This window comes from Alligator mississippiensis, chromosome 4 (genome assembly GCF_030867095.1).
Source record: "Alligator mississippiensis isolate rAllMis1 chromosome 4, rAllMis1, whole genome shotgun sequence".
Taxonomy (NCBI): domain Eukaryota; kingdom Metazoa; phylum Chordata; order Crocodylia; family Alligatoridae; genus Alligator; species Alligator mississippiensis.
This window is the reverse complement of record NC_081827.1, coordinates 66,505,203-66,526,811: the sequence shown is the minus strand read 5'-3', so window position 1 is coordinate 66,526,811 and position 21,609 is coordinate 66,505,203. Positions and strand designations below refer to the sequence as shown.

Below are 21,609 nucleotides of genomic sequence, written 5' to 3'. Positions count from 1 at the left end.
GGTATGAATTTCTAGTATCATCTTCCCTATGGGGTGTTTATTATTCTTTCAAGACTACCATTTCTATAGAGCTGATCAACTTTTTGTTATTAAATCAAATTAACGCAAGCTGAGAAGGCAAACATGTGCCATCTTATTATTTGGCTTCAGAACATCCGTCCTTTTATTTTTACTAGCTCACTATACAGATGTACAGTACACTGATACCAAGTAAGAACTAGAAGTTTGATTCACAGTAATAATTTTATTTTCAAGGAGGTGTATTTAACTGAAACCAAGAATGAAATCACTTCCTAATACAGTCCTTGGCTAGTGACCAAATTCTACATTTTTCTCCCATTTATTCATCCTTTTTGGTAATCACTGGTGATGACACCACTTAGCCCTGAAAAACGAGGCAGGGGCAAGCACTGATCTTCAGTTGTTTAAAATTTATAATAGACATATTTGTGTATTTGTGATACCCATACGCATACAGAAAGTACAAGAACAAGATAAAATTATTCCCCAACAACAGGGCATGTCGTATAGCCTATATAAATTTATGATGTACAGTAATACCTTCTAGCACATTCTCTATACATCATGGCACACAGTAATAAACAGACAATGATTCATTAAGGTTTACATTTTACAAAGAATTTAGGAAGAGAAAATGCTACCTATAGTGAGCCGATTCACTGCTGCATTACTCCGGGTGCACGAGTGTAACAGAAGTAACAAGGTGCTGAATCAGGGCCAATGTCTAATGTGCCTGAGTTAACATTATAAAAAGTAACCTGAATGCAACCTGAAGTTAAACTATCTCTAGTTTTTTGCAGTTAATTTTTTGTCTGTATTAATATAAAGTAAACCAGTGATATCTGGCTCAAGGATTTTACAAGCTCCCAAACAAATTAACAAACAGGAAACAGAGGCATCACACTCTCAGAACTGGAGAATAAGTTGTCAGGAGCAACTGACAAAAAGGATTAGAATAGAAATAGGAATCTGGTATTTAATTTAGCCAGCGTTACTAGCACTGATTCACATATAGGCTCTCCCCATTCTACAGGCCTAATTCAGTCCATTTTAGTCAACTGGATTGGATTAATTCATTTAGAAAGATATTGTGCTGCAATTAAATAGAAAATAAGATTCTAAATCACATTCAGAAATAGGCTTCAGCTCCTCAACCACATAAAAACTTTTCAAATTTTTATCCATCATCAAGTTGTTTACCATTATATTTGGTTTACCAGAAAAATACAGACTGCTAGAGTCTATAGGTTCCGACTACAGATTCTGGAGTCAAGAGGTTTACCACAGTAAATGGAGAAATACATATATGTATCTAAATCCTACCATTCTGTAACTTTGCAGGTTTTATGTAGTACGAAATCAGCAAACTGCAACCTCAGGAAAGAGGTGAATGCTTTTCTTGTTATCTTACCATAGCTGACTGGCTTCCAACTTAAACTTACAAGAAATAACAGCAACAGAGAAGACCAGCCACAGGAAGAGAAACAGTAAATGTCACTGAAGATAGAAGTACCAGCCAGCTGGTCCATCCAATTAGTGTTTCTAATCTCTCTTTGTGTTCAGTAGATGCCTTTGATTTCTAGGTTTGCCTATGTTTTTGTTGCTTAATTGCAGCTCCTCTAGCTAGCTAATGGAACCACACTGATGAGATTTAAAGGACAGCTCTGCTCACAAAATTCTTTGTGGATGGGGGTTGTCCTTGGGGCTTTGACATAGACGTGGGTGCTCTCAGAAATTGGGAGAAGGCAGCAGACAGCTTTTAAACACAACTTCAATTTAAAAGAGTGTACTTTACACTACAAATCAATGTTTATTTTACCACAGAACCACTAGAATCTATGTTATGTGCCACAGTACACCTTCACTAGTCCACATGATCCAGGGGCAGAGCTTTCAAGACAGCATAGTCATATGTCCATTATCTATCTGCTTTTGTCCCCGTTGCTTCATTTAAAGAATTGTACTATTTAGAAAGTCTTTCGGACATGTTCACAAATAGCAATACAATTTTTTCCGCCTGGAAATATAAGTGCTGGTGATTCATCATCGTTTCTTTGTCCCACTGTTGCTATTGGTGGACTTGTTAAAACTCCTGCTCATTTGTGGAAAATGTACAGTTGGGGTTCTTTCGGTTGGGCCATACAACCCTAAATTTCTGGCTGCAGTCGACTTTCGAAGAGGTTTGACACTAGGGAAAGGGCTAAAGACTTGCGATTTAGCATTGCTGGCTTGGGGAGTTTTAGCTGATGTCCCACTGTCACTGGATGAACTAGATGACTGTGACGTGTGTGTTTGGCAGGACTGACCGGACACTGGCTCAACATCAGTTTTGCTGTCAGAGGCAAGTTCTAACGCCTCCAATTTTAGCTGAACTGCTAACACATTTGCATTGGTGTCCTCAGAAACTGGCTCAGCCAACTGTCCATCAGCTTGCCGAGTAGTCCTGCCATCGAGGTCACTTCCCTCTCCTTCTTCAAAATCAGAATGTTTTAGAGTCTCCTCTTTTGCACCAGGACTGTTTGTTTTACAGCCTTCGTTCTGCTCTTCTATTAATCCAATGGTATCCCCATAGCCCAGCTGGCTTTTGGCTCTAGCTATGTTTTTGCGATGCACTCGGATATGAGTGCGCCAGGGAGAGTTGAGTTTTGTTTTAAGGTCTTCATGGGGAATGGGTGACATTTTGCCTGCTGCATGGCTTGGAATGTGAATGACTGCATTCTTGGCAGATCTGTTATTTGGTTTCATCTTCTTTCCTAGAAGAAGATGGTTTATCACTGGCGAATGATTTACCTGAGAGGGGAGAAGACTGGTAACTGGCCCTTTGTCTGAAAGAAAAAGTTAAAAACAATAAAAAGTTATGTGCTATTATAAATGTTTATCCCAGTGATCCAAGATCAAAGACAGCCTTGATACTGTTTTTTGTTGTGTTGTGAAGACTTGTAGGACTGTGCCCAGTAAAAACTGAATTCCTCTTACACTATGTTGTACCTTCAAGTATGGCAAAAGCTTTCCTTTGCCTACCTTCTATTGCTAATCCACTGACTACTGTTTAAGCAAGGCACATCTATAAACTGGCTACATTGTTTCTGGAATTGCAGTAGTTAAGGTGTCAGCTCATGTGACACTGGACAACTGTGAAATGTAAATACAAAGATGATTTTGCTTCCTAGTGTTTACAATTGAACATATCACTGCATATGGGTTTTTACCATTAATGGGTATATGGCCTACAAGTGAAAAACGAATGTTAATCTTGGCCTCAAAAATGTACCCTTCTGTTTAATCCCTCCTTCAGTAGTGAGAGGCAATTCAGTCTCTACTTAAGGTCAGTCACACAGGCCTTTCTGTGAGCAAACAGTCAGAAGATACGCCAATTTATTTTTAACAGATGTCTCTCCACACTGGATGGAAACCAGGGCAAACTACCTCATTCTGCCAGAATTCCCAATTGTTCCCGAGTGACAGACACAGATTTATGGGACAGTTTATCTAAATCAAACTAGCCCCTGCTCATGATTAGTAAAGTCAGAAAAGGTTGGGCAGTCCTTGGAAATGAATATCTTTGGTCAGTGCTTCCATTCAAACACTGAACTATTTCAACATAAGTCCCCGCTCCTCCAATTCATATGAATCTAGTATCTGTTAAAAGTGCTGAACAAACTGTTGTGGGGACTAAAATCTTCTATGGATAGGACTGATTTACCACCAGTAGAAGTAAAACTTCCTTGCCCTGATCCATTAATATGCTTTCACTATCTCTTGTGAAGACTCACCCTTAGCAGTGAAAAGGGACTCATTCCTCCATGTACTAAAGATCAAATCCAGCCTAGAAAGAAGAGTCAGCTTAGCTACGATTGATTCTCTGTGAAGACTTCAGTTCATTTAAATGGACATACCTCCACTAAAGTCAATGAAACTAATCAATGTATAAAGTCTGTCCCTTGGTTTTAAAGGATTATTTTTCACTTCTTAAATGCTTAGCTATGGTCAAGTCCAAGGATGCCATGAATTATAACTTGTTAGCAAAACCAATGCAACACACCCAAGTAGCAAAGATATCTGTAAATACCATTATTCAGCTGGTCCCCGGGACCTAATAAGATCCCAGGGTCATCATCTTCATGCCCTGATGAAAGAAAAACAAAACCATCATCTTCTTATTTACAGTTTGAGTGAAATTGGACCTGCTTCATTGCTAATGTTTTGCAAGTTAATTTATTTTCTTTTGTTCTCTCCTTGTATATGATAATTTAAATATAAAAGGACATAATTTTCCTTTCTTTTCTTATAGTGAAGCTGGCTTTCAAAAGTATATTGGTAAAGCATATTCTGCTCCATTACCTGCTCTGATATACACCTGATGAACCTGCTGTTGCTGTTTCTTCTTTATTCGAGAATACTGTCTCTTTAATGCGTTGATGTCAGTGGTCATACGCTCCATCATCATACTGTTAAAAGCAGCATGGTATTCACTTCGACAAGAGTCTATTGCTCCCGGACTTAGCTCGGCAATGTTACTGCAGCCCAGACTCTGTTCTTCATTGTGATCTGTACATGGTGGGATAAAATGAAAATAAAGAACAAGTATCACTTCAGACATGCTTAAGCATTAATCAAAGAAATGCTTAAGGAAATTATAAGCCAAAGTTTTGTTCTCTTATTTTAATTGTACTGTGTAATAAAAACAGTTATCATAATAAAAGTCTAAAATATTTAACACAGTTGTAGAATAAATACCTAAGTATTTAGTACAGCCCCCATAGTAAGACTCAAATTGGTAACCTTCTGGAATCACTACTCAGTTTACAAAAAATAAGAAGGTACAGACCTCTTTCTGCAATAAACCTTGTAAAGCTACAACATTGATCGTATCTATCCGAGAAGATTTAGCATTTATGAATTCTGCATCTGTACAGGGGTCTGGACTAAATGACCCTTCCACTCGCCTCCAACCCTATGATTCTGACTTAGTTGTGTAAAAAAACACAGCTCAGTTAGTCACTGAAGTGGGTATTTCACATAATTAACTACTAAATAAAACTCTCAGTTGTAAAGTCATTAGAAACTGAGGTTACCAAACTATGATCTGTTATATATGTCACGGTCACTTGGATAGACCAGTTATTTGGTTACATGACTGTCCATCTGATGATGTGCAGCAAGAAGGGGAGGAAAAGCAGCAGCCTGAGAAGAACAAAGCAGCTCAGAGCAGCAGAAGGGGCATGTGTGGGGGAAGCTAGAGAAGCAGGTGGCTACAGAAAATGGGTGATCAAAGAGCCACTGAGCAACAGGAGCAGTGTGCATTATTTTCACAGTTGCTCTTGATGTACTGCTAAAATGGCATATCAGGGTTCAAGGGCTAATTTTTTTCATGTCATGTTTGCTTATATTAGGCCTTATTTGCAATAACAGTGTAACATTCTGAGTAAATATCAGCTTGAAGCAGCAGGCAGAAATTTACAGTCCTCCAAAAAAGGAAAAGAGAAAACATCAAGCAGAGAGCTCTAGAACACATATCACAGCAAAACAACAGTAAGCATGATGAAATGAATCTATTAAAAACCACTGTTATGACTACATAACTTGTAGCTATTCTATCTGTTGGCAGAGGTGAGTAAGAATCAATCAAATGTTGGTGTGACCCCTAAAAATGGTCAATGTCACTGACTACGCGACCAAGAAAAGTACAATGTAAATGACAACAAATCTTTAAGAGTGACATATCTTTAAGAAAGCTGTTTAAGAAGAATCTCCTACCAGGCATCACAAAAAGCAGACTCTAAATCATGATATTTTACATATACTATTATTGGAAGTAAAAAAAAAAAAAAAAAAGATAGGTTTCTAAAGTGCATTTAAATTTGCTGATAAGGTTTGGATTTGTAATGCTGAGGTAAATCCGATTCAAAAGTGGAGGGATATTTGAAAATGTATATATGCTCCAAAACATCAAACTGTTGTCCACAGAATTAGACATACACAAAATAGAGTGATAAGTAATATATAGAGTGATGAGTAAATGTTTAACTAGAATCTGCAGAATTATTTTTTGTTTTTACCACTTCCAGATACCAATACCATCTAAACATATTCTAACAAAAACCAAGGTCATCAGTGTTAAATTTATCTGTCCATAAATATTATTTTTATCTGTACTGAACAAGCATTCGATACAGGTTAAGAGACAATGTATTCAAGGATTGTATGCCAAGTTATGATAGTTGCACAATGTTCTTCGCCTGAAATTCACACTATGGCTTGAATAATTCCAAGGAAACTGCAGAAGATTCAAACTTGCAAACATTTAATGCCATCATTCAAAATGAACTGATGTTGCATTTACCTTTGATTTGTTTTTGGTACTTCTGCAGCTCTGGTGCCAAGAGCCCACTGAATGGTCCAAGGCAGCCGACAGCACTGGCAATGGAATCTTCATCTTCTAGGTCATTCTCTTCATCGCTATCTCTAGTTCTGCTCAGCCTTCTGTCACACAGGAACGCATGGAAAAGAAAGCAGTTCTGAAGCATGCAACTAACTCTTCATAACAAAATAGTTTTAACCTCTTCAGATGCAGAATGGAAGATGCCAGTGCATTTGTTTATCAGCTGTATACATATAGTCTCAGCGTTGCTACATCAGAGGTCAGCAATGTTTTTGGATAGTGTGCCAAAAACACCCTCAATGTTGACTTGCAAGATGTTGGCATGCCAAGGGCGAACAGCAGGGGAGCCATGAGGGGCCCAATCCTTGTAGCAGTGCAGCCCCTGCCTTTTCCCTGCCATCTGCCCTGAGGTACATGTGCACTGGCTGCCAGCAATGACCCAGGCCAGGGCTCCGCAGACTCCCATGCAGCAACTTCCAGGCTCCTGGATGCCTGCCACAGCCAGCCTGGGCTCTGAGTCCAGCACAGAGCCCGGGATGCTCACAGAAGGCTGCAGGGAGGCTGCAAGCAGCTGCACTAGGGTCCTCAGAGCTCCAGCCTGGCTCATTGCCAGTGGTGGGTTCACGCATACCTCAATGTGGATGGTGGGGAAGGGGCTGGGGCTGCACTGCCACAACAAAGATCGGGTCCCTTGTGCTTCCCCTGCCCTCTGCCCTGAGGCGTACGTGCCAAGCAAAATGCTGCTGTGCGCCACGGTCTGGCACACATGCCGGGGGTTGCCTACCCCTGGGCTACAGGGAATAAGAGGAATGAGAGATGTTCTGGATTGATTCTAGACTTACCCTGAAACAGAAGTTGATTTTACTGTTGCTGGAAAAGGAGTAATATTGTATGTATATTTCTCCCTTAATTCTGCCAGTTGTGGGAAAGGAAACTGGGCCATGGAATAAACAGTCTACAGAAAGAGAATACAAATTTTAAATCTTGTACATTTAAGCAATATCCGCATTACAAATTACATCATTGCACAGATTTTCATAGGCTTGAAAGATTAAACATTGCACCTTCACATATACACGAAGAAAATGCGATAGGTTTACTTTCATGATGCAATCAGTATTTCCTGTAGGAAAAACAAAGAATGCTTCAATAGAAAAATACATGGTCCCGAGCAAAAGTAAACATAACAGGTAACCTGAGACGTCATGTATGCACACCTATCCGTACAATTGCTCATGTGTCTCAAAGAAATACCCGATGTGAATGGAGGATATTTTGAAAAATTCAATCCATAAAATTATTGTTTGTGGCAAGGCTGTTTACTTTCTCTAATACAAGACTGTAAAGCTTTTTCTAGGCAGACAAGGTTCTTTGGGTGAATCTGATATCTTTTATTTAACTAAAGTTTTTTCTAAGTATTGGGTTTATTCTGTAAACCCACTCCATGCCAGCACCTAACAAATATCCAAAGCACTAATTTATATGAGAGTTACTGAATGCATAGCAGTGGAGAGTTGAAGGGCCGAAGAGAAGAGAAAGGAGAAATCAAACAAAATAGTTTGCGGGCTAAACACTCTGCAAGGGCTGTCTGGCCCAGGTCTATAGCACCTCTGGGCCACACCCTAATGCAGATGTAATGTAGCTACACTGAAACCGTGCTGACCATGCACCAATAAGCTTGCTACCTCACGTGTGCTTATTGGTACATGACCAGTTCCACTCCAAGACAATTCCCTGCTCCAGGGAATAGTGGGCAAAGAATGGGAAGCACAGCCCAGAGGCAGGGTGCCTATGCCCCGCGTGTTTCTGCATTACAAACATTTATCACATAATCACAAACGTTTAAGGAAAGCATAACAGATAAATACAACAAACTATAAAATAGATCTATAATTTTTAACCCTAGGAGAACAACAAAAGATTGGAAAACAAAACTTATACAAAGTTGCCCATGGTAGTCATTTCATTTGTAAAGAAAACTCTGCCCATTAGTTGCAGAGAAAAGAATTGAAGAGCTGAACAACCATATCATTCAAGGCTCATCTTTCTTTGTATTTTCTCTGTGTGCCTCAGTTACCCAAGCTTCGAAATTTCTAGGGGTGAAATTCTCTCCCTACTGAAGTTAGTAACAACATAAGTCAACATTTTGCTACATGTACCTTTAAAAGATTCTACTTTTAGGAAGCCATTAGCAGGTTTTCTGTAGCCTTCCAGTAATTCCCTGAGTACCCAACAAAGCACTGACTCCATCCCAAATACTATGGGGTAGACCCTCTGCTGTTGTAAACTGTCACAGGCCTATTGATGTCAGTGGTGTTATGACTGTGAGGCTCTGTCTTCAATGAGGAAACCCCAGCACTCCCTTATCACAGAAACTACAGCCAGACAGGAAGGTCTTTGGCAGAGAATATTTATCTGCATTCAGGCAAATTGTGACAAGCTATCTTACCAATGGGACAAAACACTTCTCAAAATTGTAAACAATGGTACACTGAAGTTCAGCCTGGTAGTTATAGAAGACAGGGTAGATTTGCATCTTAGACTAACTAAGTCAAAGCAGTATCCAGGTAGGGGCTGAAAGAACATAGATTTTTGAACAACCTAAAAATAATTCCACCTCCAAAGGTAAATGCTTTTTAAGGGTGACAACAGAAGATGCTTGTATTGTGAATTGACTAAAAATTAGCAGTTATAATCTTTGAGGTAACTGATCCTGCTGGATGCTGAACAAGATGCTGAACATTTTCTACTTAAAGATTTATTGATAGTGATTTGATTGGCATGCAAAGAGGATACTATATACAACTGAAACCCAAGTTATCTAACAGGCTAGAAGTATCCTACACATCATAAGCTTAATAAAAATATTTCTACAATTAAAATAATCCAGTCAGGACTATTCAGTGTATGAAATCCAATCATGGCAACATTTAACACCTGAAATGAAAGGGACACATAATAGTGAAATAGACTTGATTGATTTTTTTTTTAGCTCAAGCAGAGATAAAACTGATAAGTATATACTGATAAATCATTTTCTCATTAACAGTATTTGTGATACAGATGCTTATTCACATCAACACGTTATCTTTACTACAGCGCTACTGCTCATCTGTAATCACTGAATATAGCAGCATATGGTTTGTTTGTTTGTTTTTTGTTTAATGTTGTACAATTGTTCAGGACTTCCATGTCATTGAGACACTCCATCAGAAATCAGTGCCAAAGATAAAAAAAAAATTCTGAATGAAAGACCAAGTGTTTTTAAAAGTGCAACTTTTACCCTTGTTGAAACCAAATGGTTTCTCAAGTCCAAGAACTTTGAAACGTCTTATTAGTTGTGACTGGAAACTTTAGTTTGCATGTTTTTCCTGTGGTACAGTCTGCGACATTCTGATTTGAAGGCAAAATGGTCTCAATTAGGATAAAAGGAAATCAACATAGTTTCTAAATAGTCTCTTCATAAGCAAATTTTGGTGTAGGTTTAATGCACTAAAGAATAATCATAAATATGGATTAAATATTGAGTCTTTCTTGACAGAAGAGAAAAAATCATGGCCAGATGCAGTGATGCAAGCAATTGGAAGCAGAAGAAACATTCATGGCTGAACTAGACAAAGGGCTGTTACACAGATGGCAGTTTTTTGCATTAAGAATTTTTATATCTTGAGGTATGTGCATGGCCCCAAGGTCAGGAGCATGCCCCCAAAAATCTCACAGCATGAAACAAAGTTTTTCCACTAGATGAAACTATACAAAACTTCTACAACTATGAAAGGGAAATGTTATTTGAGCCCCACTGATACTTCTCTAATCTACCAACATAAGAAATATGATCAATATGTCTATCTGCTTCTATTTGATCACCTTTATACCTTCCTGCTTTTTTGTGACATTGTTCAATCCCCTTTACCCTAGAGAAGGAAATTTAGGCATGTCTGGAATCCATTTATACTCTGTTTGTCAACAGCCTTCCTGGGTAACTTATTCCATATGCTTGTTACCTACTACATGAAACAGTTATGTTTGATTTCTCCATTCACTTGTTTCCAAAGTTTTAGATACCACTTGTGACTTTCACACACATTGTGGGTCTTTTCCAGATTCTGCGCAACTTTTTCATTCAGCATCTATATTCAGTTATTCAGAGTGTGCACTTAATTACATTTTAGCTTAATTACTCATACTTTTAGGGCCATGGAACTTCATTTTTTCATCTGCTGGCCAAGAGACATATGGCAAAACCTTTCATTTACTGTGATGGAGATGACAAATTACATCACCTAGAGGTGGACCCTTCTTAAAGCCTCCAAATCCTTCAGAAACTGGGTGTATTGTTTGTCGTTATGATGGTGACACTTCTGGATTGTGTTAATAGCCTTGCATCATTTCAAAACACCTCATTTATGACCTGTTTATAAAACCTTGGGCAATGCAATGATTATGGGTGAAAGTAAAAATCTCTCTCTAATCCACTTTTATAGGGTTTCACCAACTCTGTGTACATACTACGTAAAAAATAAGTTGCAAAAGTCTCCACGCTGTCAGAAAAGCACCATGGAGAGGGAGAGTACATAGAAAAAAACAGCAATTTTGCAAATAAGCTTACTGGTAGCACACACAATAGCACTCGCCCCACTGGTTGATGGCTTTCCTTTTTTTTTTTTTCTTTTTTTTTTAATTAAAAAGGAGTGAAAGCTATCCAGAGAGAAAGCTAATAGGGAGAGCCTCAAAATTAAGATAATGGCAGTGTGATATATGAGCGCCGGGGGGGGGAGGGGGGAATAGAGGTCAAAGAAATATACTGTCTTCCCTGAAGGGAGTGGAACAGCCAAATGGCTTATAGTCCAAACTTCTCTCAAGGACAGAATCACCTCAATGTTCAGCAAATATTCACCACTACATTTCTGATTTGGAAATATATAAATTATGAGTAAAATGGACTATAACCCCTTCATTATCAGTTCTGGTTGACTCCTCTAAAGAAGCTGAAAAAAATATAAAATATACCTATTAAACTGGGTGTGACAGTAGGGAGGATATACGTCCCCTAAGTACCCCAGGGACCCCAGTCAACCCCAAACGGGCTGAGCAGAAAGAGAATTTACTTTTAGAGCAGGGAGAGCTGGACTGCAGCAATGTGCGGTGCCACCACCATGATTTAGAAGCTCCCTGTCAATCAAGCTAGGCGGCGCCCAGCTGATGATGTCAGCTGCTGGTGCTGCTGCAGGAAATGTAAAAGGTACTCAGAGTGTCAGCACGGAGAGGAGAGAGAACTGCCTCCGGGCCAGCAGAGCTGGGGCAGGAGTGTTCTTGGAGCACCATGGCAGCAGGGTGCTAGGGCCCCTACGGGCACACCAGCACAGGGCAAGGAGGCCCCAACAGGCTGAGGCCAGAGCAATGGGTCCAGCCTGGCCTGGGGGGGCAGCTCCCATAAGAAGTTAAGAGGATGGCATAACTCAATCAGGGCACTTGCCTTAATTTTTAGTTCTTCCAGAACACAGGCTTTTGCGTTTGTTTTTTATAACATTAGCTTTGATTTAGAGAGGCCCCCAAGGCCAGGGCCTCAGTGGCCCTTTACCTAAAGCCTGCCCAGGTGAAGGGCCTAGAGAGCAAGAACCAGACTGACAGCCATGAGAGGGCCAGAGAAACGCTATCTGACCCAGCCAGCCATTCACTAAAGAAGAAGTGGAAGTTGGAACACTGGGCAACAAATGCCAGGACTGGATGTAGCCGAAGCTACAGCATACAACCATAATGCCTCAACACCTATGGTTGGCTTGTGGCTGGGGTGTAGGGGAGGTGAAGCCCCATCATCAACCACATCCAGACTGTGAGTACCTGTAGCAGAGAAATTCATCATCTCATCACTGAACCCCGCCTTAGAGTTCTATTAACACCAAGTCATGGCGGAGAATTGAGGGAGAAGACCCTGCTTTGGGTACTCTCCGGAGCGGCAGTCGAAGAAGCAAAGGTGTTACAGTGGATCTTCTCACTATTTAACTTTTGTTTTCAATATTCTGTTTCCATTTGCACAGAAAATAGTTCATGTTTTAAGACGTAAGATTGCTACATCGTTGCGACACAAAACAATTAAGCAGACCCTTCTGCTCTGGGAGGGAAAAGTATTAGAGATGGTGAACTCCTATATTAGCTAAAACATTATGCAATAACCTTAGTGGTTACTCTCAGCACTGCACAGCAAGTATGTACTTTGCACTAAGCATCTCCTATTTTTGGCTGAGGTGAGAATAAATTGCTAATCAAAACAAGTTAAATATAAAAAGGATAATTTCATTAATAGTTTACAATGATTAAAAGATCTTTCTTTCTCTTTAGTTACCAGTGGTTTGTCTTCCATGATACACACTAGGAAGGAAAACCCTGTGCCTGAGTCTTTAGCTCACTGCAACTTCACCAACATTATTTTGTATAACAAGGGCCACTTCGTGATTTTGTATTGCACATCAAGCAAGGCATTGAAACATAATGAGTACAAAGAAGGCAACAGCTTGCACTGACATTTATCACTTCCTCCTCAACATTTAACTTGCCTTTTGAAGCATTGTAACACAAATTTAAAAATGTGTGGGGGTAAATCCCATTCAAAGGAACAATTAAAACAAAATTAAGCCAAATTATTCACATCTTCCATTCCTAATACTTTTTCACAAAGCAAAAAGAAAGCAATGTCTGTTAAATTACCATTTTTCCCCCTCAACTTTACCACAATACTTTGCCCAACTTCAGAAGAGTATTCTCCTGTGTAGCCAAGAAAAGCTTTCAAAACAAGTATGTTAGTTAAAAGAATGACAAAAACCTTCTCCAGGCTTATTATTTTGAGAAAGTCTAAATTGACATTCTAAGGATCAGAACTCTTGAGTCAGATCCCACCTCACCCTCTAGTATTACAAGTGAATTATTCACTCCAATAATTGCACCCAGTTAGTTAGTAGATGCTAATCTGGTCAATGGGAGCTTTGTTGCAGAGTCAGTGCAATCTGTTCCAATTTGCAGCTCACAATAGAAAGTATAATGCAATTACTTTAAAGTGGCACAAGGATTTTTTTAGCTGATCAAATCACCCACAATGTCAAAAGGATACATTCTAATGAATATGTAACAGAAAGAGATGGAAATAAGATTAAGATAAGAATGCACAAAATTTAATCACATCAAATATAACACTCAAACATTAAGTTGTTGACAGTGCATCCACTTATACAAAACTGGGCTAGCACCTTCGGAAATGGAGCCTGAGACTGCGTCAGTGAATTTCTGGACAGTGCTAGGGACAGCTGCTGTGAACACATGCCCTGCCCACTCACTCCTGTTTTGTATGAGCCACATGCTGCAAATTTGTCATGTAGGTCTTTTTTGGCATGCAGCTAGGATGCACGCAGTGTTCTGTTTCTCAGTTGCCACTGTGTTCATGAGAATGACAGTTACATGACATTTTTTTCAGTACACAGTAGTCATGGAGCAGGAACAACTGAATGGATCAAGTTTTTATAGCAGTGCTCCCAGACAATCCCTGACACAGGGTATAGCTGCCCCAACAGTTTTCTACATGCAGCTTATAATAGATTAAAATTTTACTTTAACCATAAATGGAGGAGTTGCCTCACTGATGTTTAAGTTTAACAGTAGGATATTGTTTTTTGTCCTTGGAAGAATTCAGGACTCCACAATATTTGACGAAAAATCTTATTATTTAGACACAGGAAATTGACAACTGTTTAAAGAAGAGAAACACACTAATAATCGTTATAGTATTAATCACTTCTTACTAACCTGCATAAGTTCATTGCTGTCAATCAGACTGTCTTCCAACATCTCCTGAGTTAGTTTGCCCATGGTACTGTAGAATTCATCTGCAGTTTCACAACATTCAATTTGCCTATAATCACAACATAATTTTTGTGATATAAACTAACTGAATATTTTTAAAAATTAGCTGTATTTTCTGCAGGGTAAGTATATAGCATGGCTCCTCTATGACTGACTGCACCCCCATTATGAAATCCAAATGCAGTGGTCACCAGCACCAAGTGTCCGGGAAAGAAGGGAGACTACTTTACTAAAATTCAGACTGAAGGTAGCATGAAGTAGGAAAAAAGCAACCTGCAGTGCAGTAATTGGAACCACACTGGTGTTGCGCATGGTATAAGAATCTGAGTACAACAAGGATTATCTTTTTAATTTAAAAATTCCAATGAATGTAATTACAATATGTTGACAATCAGCTTTCTATTTAAAGTTTTTAAAATGGTGACTTACAATACTTCCTCAACTTTTACCATCTCACTTTGATTTGTTTCACTTCACTTTCCTATCCCTGCTAATGGTGTACATTTTTCCTGTGTCATTTTTCATTTCTACTGTTTGCTCCTCTCACCTTCATACCTTAACCCCTCTCTTGTCCTCTCCGTGTTCTGAATCTTCAAAGGCTTTGCAAGAAAGCCTGTGTTCGGTTCTCTGCTACCTTCTATAGATTTAAATCTCTTTGCTTCTTCCAGCAACACTTCATTTATTCTTCTCTTTTCTAGTATATTTACTCACTCCCCCACACCCAGTCACACACAGGTCCTCCTCACTCTGCTCTTTTTCTATGAGAACCAGTGACCCCTGGGTCATAACAAGAAAATGGACCGACAGCAACTCTCTTCTCCCCATCTTCACCTTGGGGACCATCTTCTCCCCAAGGGTGTGCAAGCCTTAAAATTGTCAGAAATGGAGTATTAAGTGAAGCAGCAGAATTTCTCTTGAATCCTTTAGAAAAGAAAAAGCAGCTCCTCCAACACTTCAAAAAAAGGAGCAGAGACTTCTCGGCTCTCTTAACACGCTTCTACCTTATGGTTCACATGCAGTAGAAGGCAGAGACTAACTGAACAGACCTTTGCAGTTTAGGGGTCAACTATCCCATCACACAACTGTCATTTTGCTTGGTATGGAAGTCTGGACCCAAAGCAAATATTTTAGTAGAATTAGAAAAAATGAATAAAGTACTACTCAGTGCAGAACACAGGAAAAATGTCTCGATGTATGTTGCACTATTCTCTTAGTATATCTCCCAGTTGCCCTTACTGCTAGAGACAGGATCCTCTTCTGTTTTTAAATGAATTCCAAGGAATATAAAATTCCCTCACAGAAGATGAAATTGCCAGTTACTGGAGGCATTGGGTATGTATATGCATACTGTTGGCTCTTCTCTCTTCTCTTTGGGCATGCACCAGGTCAAAGTCAACAGATCCCCTCTTCCTAGACAGAGAAAATGAGAAACATGTTCCTGCCCTCTTAGCCAGGAAGCTGCTGGTAAGACTGGATTTCTTAATTTCCACAGAGCAAGATGGCTGGGAAGAAACAGGAGTTTAAACTACTTTTAAAAATCAAAACCATTAGTACTGCATTGAATTCAATGCAGTTAAGACCCTGCTGCCAAATCTCTGAAAGGATGTCAACTTTATAATGTTTTGTATAAATGTAAGAGGAAAAAACAAATTGCTACTTTGTATGTAATGTGCCCAGGAGGGGGACAACAGCCTAGTGGAATGTACTGTTAAAGCTTGTGAAGCAGAGTTTGATTAACAGATGCACTAGCATGATCAAATGGAAAAAGCTTTTGAACATGCCATGTATTTCTTCAGAAGTCCATGAAAGAAGAATAATGAATATAGTTCCCTCTGTTTTTTTCTGAAATAGCATTTGATCAATCTTCAGATAACCACTTAGGTATAATAAAACAAAGACAGAACTATGGTGATAAATCACTACAATACTACTATCTACAAGAGACAATAAAAAGGCAATAAGAGGCTCTCAAAGACAATAAAAAGTCCTTTTTTAGATATGTGGGGAGCTGGAGGAAAAACAAGGGTAACATTGGACCCCTGCTAAACCATATGGGACAACTGACAACAGACGTCCAGGAAAAAGCCAACCTGCCTAATGGGTATTTTGCATCAGTTTTTCACCAGCCCCAAGGGACAGCCCTGCTCAATATGGTACGGGACGGCCAGGGTGAGGGAGAATTGTTACCCTTCATCAATGTAGACCATATGAAGGAACACCTTGAGAGGCTGGACACCTTCAAGTCAGCTGGCCCAGAACGTTTACACTCCAGGGTACTTAAGGAGCTGGGAGGCATCATAGCTCAGCCCCTGGCACACATCTTTAAGAACTCCTGGTGCTCTAGCGAAGTGCCCGATGATTGGAAGAAGGTGAATGTGGTGCCTATCTTCAAGAAAGGGAGGAAAGTAGATCTGGGAAACTACAGGCCTATCAGCCTGACCTCTAACCCAGAGAAGATTTTGGAAAAAAATTATCAAAGAGACCATTCTTGATAAACTGGCTGATGGCAACATCCTGAGAGATAGCCAGCATGGGTTTGTTGCAGGTAGGTCTTGCCTGACCAATCTCATCTCCTATGGCCAGGTGAAATAACACCTGGACAAGGGAGAAGAGATTGATGTCATATATCTTGATTTTAAAAAAGCCTTCAATCTGGTGTCCCATGATCATCTCATGGAAAAATTGGCCAACTGCAGCCTCAGCTACATTACAGTCCAATGGCTGGGGAATTGGCTCCGAGGTCAGACCCAGAGAGTGGTAGTCTATGTAAATAAATCATAACGGTTGCGCCATGACCAGTGGTTCCATCCTTGGGCCTATACTCTTTAACATCTTTATTAAATGATGTGGACATTGGTATCAGGAGCGGACTGGCCAAGTTCGCCGATGACACCAAACTTTGGGGTAAAGCAACCACACCTGAGGACAGGATGGTGATCCAGGCTGACCTAGACAGACTCAGAAAATGGGTGGATGAAAACTTGATGGTGTTCAACACCAAAAAATAAAAGGTACTCCACTTGTGGGGGAAAAAAACCCACACAGCACGTTTATAGGCTCAGCAGTGCTATGCTTGCTAGCACCACGGCCAAAAGGGACTTGGGGGTCATAATTGACCACAAGATGAATATGAGCCACTAATGCAATGTTGCAGCTGGTAAAGCAAGCAAAACTTTGGCTTGCATTCATAAATGCTTATCAAGCAAATCCCAGGATGTCATCCTCCCATTGTACTCGGCCTTGGTGAGGCCACAGCTGGAGTACTGAATCCAATTCTGGGCTCCACAATTCAAAAAGGATGTGGAGAAGCTTGAGAGAGTCCAGAGGAGAGCCACGCACATGATCAGAGGGCAGGAGAACAGGCCTTACAATGAGAGGCTGAGAGCCATGGGACTTTTCAGCCTGGAAAAGTGCAGGCTCAGGGGGCACCTGGTGGCTGCCTATAAGTATATAAGTGGTGTGCATCAGGATCTGGAGGAACGTCTGTTCACCAGAGTATCCCAACAGATGACAAGGTCAAATGGTCACAAACTCCTCCAAGACTATTTCAGGCTGGACATAAGGAAGAACTTTTTTACTGTCTGAGCCCCCAAGGCCTAGAACAGACTGCCTCCAGAGGTGGTGCAAGCCCCTACTCTGGACTCCTTTAAGAAACATTTGAATGTTTACCTTGCTGGGATCCTTTGACCCCAGCTGACTTCCTGCCCCTGGGGCAGGGGGCTGGACTCGATGATCTTCCGAGGTCCCTTCTAGCCCTAATATCTATGAAATCTATGAAGATCAAGAACAAGTTATGAGATCTATATGTATCAGTTAAGAATAAAAACAGTTTCTTTGCTCTCATATAGCATCTTCCATTTAAAGACCTTGACAAATTGGAAGATTAGACCAAAAGAAATCTCATGAGGTTCAATATGGACAAGTCCAAAGTCCTGCACTTAAGACAGAACAATCCCATGCACTGGTACAGTTTGGGAACCGACTGATTAGGCAGCAGCTCTACAGAAAAGGACCTGGCGGTTACAGTGGACAATAAGCTGAATATGAGCCAACAGTATGCCATGGTTGCAAAGGCAGCTAACAGCATGACATTACTAGAAGCATCGCCAGCAGATCAAGGGAAGTGATTCCCTCTATTCAGCACTGGTGAGACTAAATACATCTGGAGTACTGTGTCCAGTTTTGGGCCCCCCACTACAGAAAGTATGTGGACAAATTGGAGATAGTACAGTGGAGGGCAACAAAAATTGCGGGGGAGGGGGCACATGACAGCTAAGGAGAGGCTAAGGGAACTGGTTTTACTTAGTCTGGGGAAGAGAAGACTGAGGGGGGATTTAATAGCAGCCTTCAACTACAGGGTGGTTCCAAAGAGGATGGAGCTGAACTGTTCTCAGTGGTGGCAGATGGCAGAAGGAGCAATGGTCTCAAGTTGCAGCAAGGGAAGTTTAGGTTGGATATTAGGAAAATCTCTCTCACTAGGAGGGTTGTAAAACACTGGAACAGGTTACCCTGAGAAGTTATGGAATTCTCCATCCTTGAAGGTTTTTAAGACCCGGCTAGACAAAGCCTTGACTGGGATGATCTAGTTGGGGCTGGTCCTGCTTTGAGCAGGGGGTTGGACTAGATAACCTCCTGAGGTCCTTTCCAACTCTAATTTCCTATGATTCTACATCAACACATTTTGCAAACATTGACTTCACAGCATCCTTGAAAGGCAAGTAAATATTATCATCCCCATATATAGATGCATGGAATTTACAGAGTATAAGTATTTATCAAACACTTTGCAAGAAAACTGGAATTATAAACAATTTCTTTTGGCTCCTAATCCTATGGATTAATCCAGTGATTCTCAAACAGGGTGTTCTGGCATCCCAAGGTGCCACAGGGTTAGCACTGTATGCAAACACCTACACATGATTAACAAGATAAATGCATAGATTTCAAATAGGCATTTACAGTGTCAGAAACATTCTGACCTGTTGTGGTCTTTCTGAGTTCTTTGCAGAAGAATTGTTTTAGTATTTTTTCATAGTCAAAAGACAAGTGAAAGCTAAACACTGGTATTTTCTGAGGGATGCTTCAAATCTAAGAAGGTTGAGAACCGCTGGATTAACTATTATATATTCATCTCCTGGATATTCTGACCTTCTCATGTCCATGCCACCAACTTAAATTTGCTAAAACTAAGGAACAGAGAGATGTCACTATTGAGAAGACTGGGAGGTTCTGCAGAGAATCCGTTTAGTAAATCATGGACATCTGGACCAGGACGGGATGAATATTATCATTCCAGATAATTTGACAGAGTAAGAAAAGGCATACCTAGAGAATGGCTGCCTGTGGGAATGGTAAACGGAACTCAGGTTCCTTCCAGGCTTTGTCTTCAACTGTTTAAAACAGAGCAGGTGTTTTATGTCATGCCAAATAATCTAACTTTAACATCTGCTGATCCAGCTCCCATCTGCAAGGTGACAGCCTTCTCATTGAGCCAGCATGTCTAGCAAGTCAGTCCCCTGAAAATACTTCACTGCTTTGAACAGCACCCTTTTGATCTCTAACCACTGTAATTTTTTTTTGCCTCCTGGCTCAGCAAAGAACTCTAAGTTTCCTTCCTGCTTGTTTACACAGGAGGTAAGTGAGGAATTTTCTGAGTAGAGGACTTATTATTCTTTTCTCTCTCTCTCTCTCTCTCTCCTCCCCCCCCCCCACACACACACAATTCTTTAGGCAGAAAGTGTGTTGCTGGTGCAGCAAAAAAACCACCACCTTTGTCCAGCACTGTTACAAAAAGGAGACCGAAGCCATTTACTGTGAATGTCTAAATTCAGGAATTATGATCAGAATCTAGAACTGCTAGAACTTGCTCAAATCTCAATATGCTCTAGCTGAAAGGCCAATGATCAGTGAAAAAGAATAAAGGCAATGTATGTTTAATGCAGTATTTATAACTACATTGTCTGCATTATATCACTGTGATATTATACAAAGCCTTAAGAGCTATAATCAGCCTCTAAATATTTTATTCTGACAATTTTATATTTGATGTCAATATGCAAGGTCAATTGCCAAGAAATAATGATCAGCTAGAAAAGCAGCACCCCTTTCAAAAAGAGCATTCACCACAATCTTCTGAAGACTTAAATGCAAAGGGCCTACACCATTCAGCCTTTAATGCTGCACATTCTTTTGACCGTTAATAGTATTAGAGAGTGTAAATTTCTGAGAGAGAGTTATAGTTCAGTGGGTCAAGTACCAAATTAACTAGGCACCTGCTTTTGACCTTGGTAAAATCACTTCACTTGTGTTTGGTGAACTGTAAAACGGAGATAAAACTTCCCCTGCTTCTTTGTATTTATATTAATAGAATTCTGGGGGGAAACATTCATGTCTGGAATCCATGCAGTTCTAGGCTTGCTCAAATGAATTTATGTTACAATAACAAAACAGAACGATTCTCTGCATTATCATGAAAGGAATTCATTTGTGAAGCACCTTTGCAAACTAGATTACAAAGGTGGACTAAAAATGTGAGACACTAAAATACCACAAAGCATCTTTACATGTGCTCCAGGAGTGAGCAGGGAGAGAGCGGGGGGTGGCTCAGTCTGAGAGTTGCTTTAATTAAAGACCCACAGCATATCATGTATTCAGCATCCCATGAAAATGGTGGCAGGGGCACTTTAGCTAAAGCTCGTTTAACGAGATTTAGTGCCCCCGCCACCAATTTGAAGCACTGAATACAGGAGACACAGAGGCTGCTGGAGCATGCTCGTTAGCACACTCCAGCAGACTTGATTAATCAAGCCTGCTCTGACACACGTCTCTTGAAAGCACTTCTGTGCTTTCTATGAGGCTTCCTCTTGAAACTAGTCCAGAGGATTGCTCTCTTCTTCTCCTTCCAACCCTTTGTTGAGGTCTACTTCTACCATCATGACAGCTAATATTAGCTACACAGGCAACCATGATAATGCTCATTTTAGTCAACTGTCCTGTATCTTATCTAGGTTTCCCTCATCCTTCTGCCCCTGTTCCTGACAACTATTTGTTATTTCCATGTTGAAGTCTTGTCTTCAGTTAGATTTTATGATAAACTTCACATCAGCGAACTCCTTTCATTCTGTGTTTATGTACTACCTAGCAAGATGTCCTGATGCCAGGTAAGATATTTAGAAACAGAACTCTGAGCATGAAGGCATTGTGGGACAGAAGCAGCGCTTTGTAGCTACTTTAGTTAAAAATAACAATGACATAACTATGCCTGGTTTAGTGTGAATGTGAACAATTCTCTCTGGCTTTGCTCATTAATTAAATGAAGATTGTGGCTAACTGGGCACCAGTTTCCAATTAAAAAA

The 21,609-nt window shown here is 40.2% G+C and overlaps 1 protein-coding gene across 4 annotated transcripts in view; it reads right to left on the bottom strand.

Moving 5' to 3' along the window:
* Positions 1-224: 224 nt before the first annotated feature.
* TBC1D30 (TBC1 domain family member 30) overlaps positions 225-21,609 on the bottom strand; it is a 91,911-nt gene continuing 70,526 nt past the window's right edge. For 2 of the 4 annotated variants that reach the window (XM_019493141.2, XM_019493149.2), the window contains exons 9-14: positions 14,198-14,303; positions 7,246-7,358; positions 6,365-6,504; positions 4,363-4,569; positions 4,091-4,147; positions 225-2,846 (exon numbers count right to left, since the gene is read on the bottom strand). In XM_019493141.2, the coding sequence (XP_019348686.1) occupies positions 2,065-2,846; positions 4,091-4,147; positions 4,363-4,569; positions 6,365-6,504; positions 7,246-7,358; positions 14,198-14,303 (1,405 nt within the window). In that variant the 3' untranslated portion in view covers positions 225-2,064. The remainder of the gene's footprint in view (positions 2,847-4,090; positions 4,148-4,362; positions 4,570-6,364; positions 6,505-7,245; positions 7,359-14,197; positions 14,304-21,609) is intronic. The other 2 variants (XM_019493145.2, XM_019493152.2) reach the window with 1 other exon arrangement.